The sequence below is a fragment of the Callionymus lyra genome, chromosome 9, assembly GCF_982586985.1.
Source record: "Callionymus lyra chromosome 9, fCalLyr1.hap1.1, whole genome shotgun sequence".
NCBI classification, from domain to species: domain Eukaryota; kingdom Metazoa; phylum Chordata; class Actinopteri; order Syngnathiformes; family Callionymidae; genus Callionymus; species Callionymus lyra.
In genome coordinates this window covers 26607114-26609613 of record NC_141826.1, presented here as the reverse complement: position 1 = coordinate 26609613, position 2500 = coordinate 26607114, and the positions used below count along the sequence as shown (strand labels likewise).

Below are 2500 nucleotides of genomic sequence, written 5' to 3'. Positions count from 1 at the left end.
TGTTACTTTGAAAACATGTTACTTCGAAAACATGTTACTTTGAAAACATGTTACTTCGAAAACATTGAAAAAAGATGTGTTTTAATTGAAAAAAGAAAAGGAAATATATAGTTGTAAAGAAACTTACAAACAAAAATACACAATATATATATATATATATATATTTATATATAATTATAATTAAATATATATATGTAATTTATTATATATATATATACTGTATATTTAATTATAATTATTATAATAATAATATATATATATATATATATATATTAAATTAAATGTATATATATATTTATATATATATATATATATATATATATATATTTAATTATAATAATTATAATTATATATATGTAATTTTATATATATATATAATTATCTTATTATAATTAAAAATGTATATATTAAATTACATGTAAGTATATATATTTAAATATATATATGTATATAAATATATTTATATATATATTTATATACATATATATATTTAATTATAATTATTATAATTATTATTATAATTATATATTTATTGATTTCAAATTAATTTAACCTGATGTACTAGATCTAGAATCAACTAGTTCAACCTGCGTGTGTGTGTGTGTGTGTGTGTGTGTGTGTGTGTGTGTGTGTGTGTGTGTGTGTGTGTGTGTGTGTGTGTGTGTGTGTGTGTGTGTGTGTGTCTCTGTGTGATGTGTTCAGCCTGCCTCTCCCCCCAGGTAGCTGGGACAGAACCCCCTCTCACCTCCTCGGCCCTCATTAGGGAACCAGCAGAAAAGAACTAAATGAACGTAATTAGTCAGTTTTACTTTTTATGTGTGTTTTTCTCAAGATTGTTTATCAAAACAAACAACAACATAATCAACAACATCAAGAAGCAGAAACTTCAACAACTAACAGATTTAAAAGTAAATATTTTGTCTGAAATATATAATAATTACAGTAGAATAAATGTAAAATGTATTGAAAATATATACAAACGAAATATAATAACATTTGGTGGATTTAACCCTCGTATCGTCTCCGGGTCAAAGGTCAACGACCTCCACCACCGCATAAGTATTTATGGAAGCCAGGGAGGTGGTTGACCTTTGACCCGGAGACGACACAAGGGATCAAAGTATTTATGTTTCTAATCCTTTTTCCACATCTTTAAATGTATTTGCTTTGGTTTTATTTTCTCACTATTACTTGTTATATTTGGCTTCAGTTATTTTAACTAATATATATTTTTTATAAGAGTAAATGTTTATAACGTGTTTGTCAATATATACTTGAAATAGTTGCTCTATTATGATGTTAATCTAATTTATAAATCAACATCTTTATGTTTGAATTCTGCAATATTTGTCTTGAATTTGCGCAGATAAACAAGTGTTAAGTGTCAGAAAGTTACGTTGAAACATCGATTGATCAATAATCAATAATCAATAATCGATGATCAATAATCGATGATCAATACCTTCTTCTCCAGCGACGACAGCAGACTGACCAGCGACGAGATCTTGAACAACACGGAGTCGATCTCCATCTCCTGACCCTGAGACGACACGTCAGGTTTTATCATCAACAAACAAGGGCGTACAACGAGTACCTGAGTCTTGCTCGGAGTCGCGGACGCGCTCGGGTGGTCGAAGACTTTCGCCAACGTTTCCAGACTCGCCAGCGTCAGGTCGATCTCGCTGTGGGTCGCAGGTCAAAGGTCATGTGGGTCACTCACGGGTCAAAAGGTCAGGAGGGATTTGATAAAATAACTCTATGGAATAAATGATAAAGAAGCTTGAACCTGTTGAGTCCCTGACATGCAGTACCCAGAGTGCCCTTCAGGTGGCAGAGTGACGTCGCTCCTCGGTGCACGTTCTCGATGTCGAGCGGAAGTTCAGTGACGAGGTAGTTGTTCAGCAGAGCGATGACGTCATCCGCAACACTGGTGACGACAACATGGAAAGTTTCCATTATGTGAATAGATTTAAGAGATAAATCATGCTTTGAAATCACTTTTATAATGAAAGAAAAATCACACTTAAGTGTAAATATGATTGACGTACAAGATAAAAGATGTAAATGAATGCAAATAAATGTGTTATTTCGAATAAAATTAGGGAAAATGTAATTAAAAATGATTCATAACATTCTTCCAACTAATACTTACATATGTCGAGTTATTTAAATTAACACTAAATATCATTTCTGTCAAGGTGAACATATTCAACACTCCTTTTTTGATTGTCCTGAAATAAAAAATATTTATTAATTAATAATATTGTATCCAGAGATGTTTATTAAGAAAAATGTAAATGTTACTTCAAAATCAAAATTAATCAATTTTTTGATAGTTTTAATATCAACAACTCAAAAGATAGAGAATAAAAAAGATAAAAAATAATGAGTATTTTATAAATCTGTTCATAATTCTCAGCAAATATCAGATAAAACACGTGAATTAAAAAAGTATATTTCAGTATTAAATTGATTAAAAATAACAAAGTAAATTATTAAT

At 29.6% G+C, this 2500-nt stretch overlaps 1 protein-coding gene across 1 annotated transcript in view; it reads right to left on the bottom strand.

Annotated features, from left to right (window-relative positions):
- inppl1b (inositol polyphosphate phosphatase-like 1b) overlaps positions 1 to 2500 on the bottom strand; it is a 57699-nt gene that overhangs the window by 39541 nt on the left and 15658 nt on the right. Inside the window, exons 5-7 of the mRNA XM_087799846.1 lie at positions 1787 to 1927; positions 1595 to 1682; positions 1463 to 1540 (exon numbers count right to left, since the gene is read on the bottom strand). Of these exons, the coding sequence (XP_087655972.1) occupies positions 1463 to 1540; positions 1595 to 1682; positions 1787 to 1927 (307 nt within the window). The remainder of the gene's footprint in view (positions 1 to 1462; positions 1541 to 1594; positions 1683 to 1786; positions 1928 to 2500) is intronic.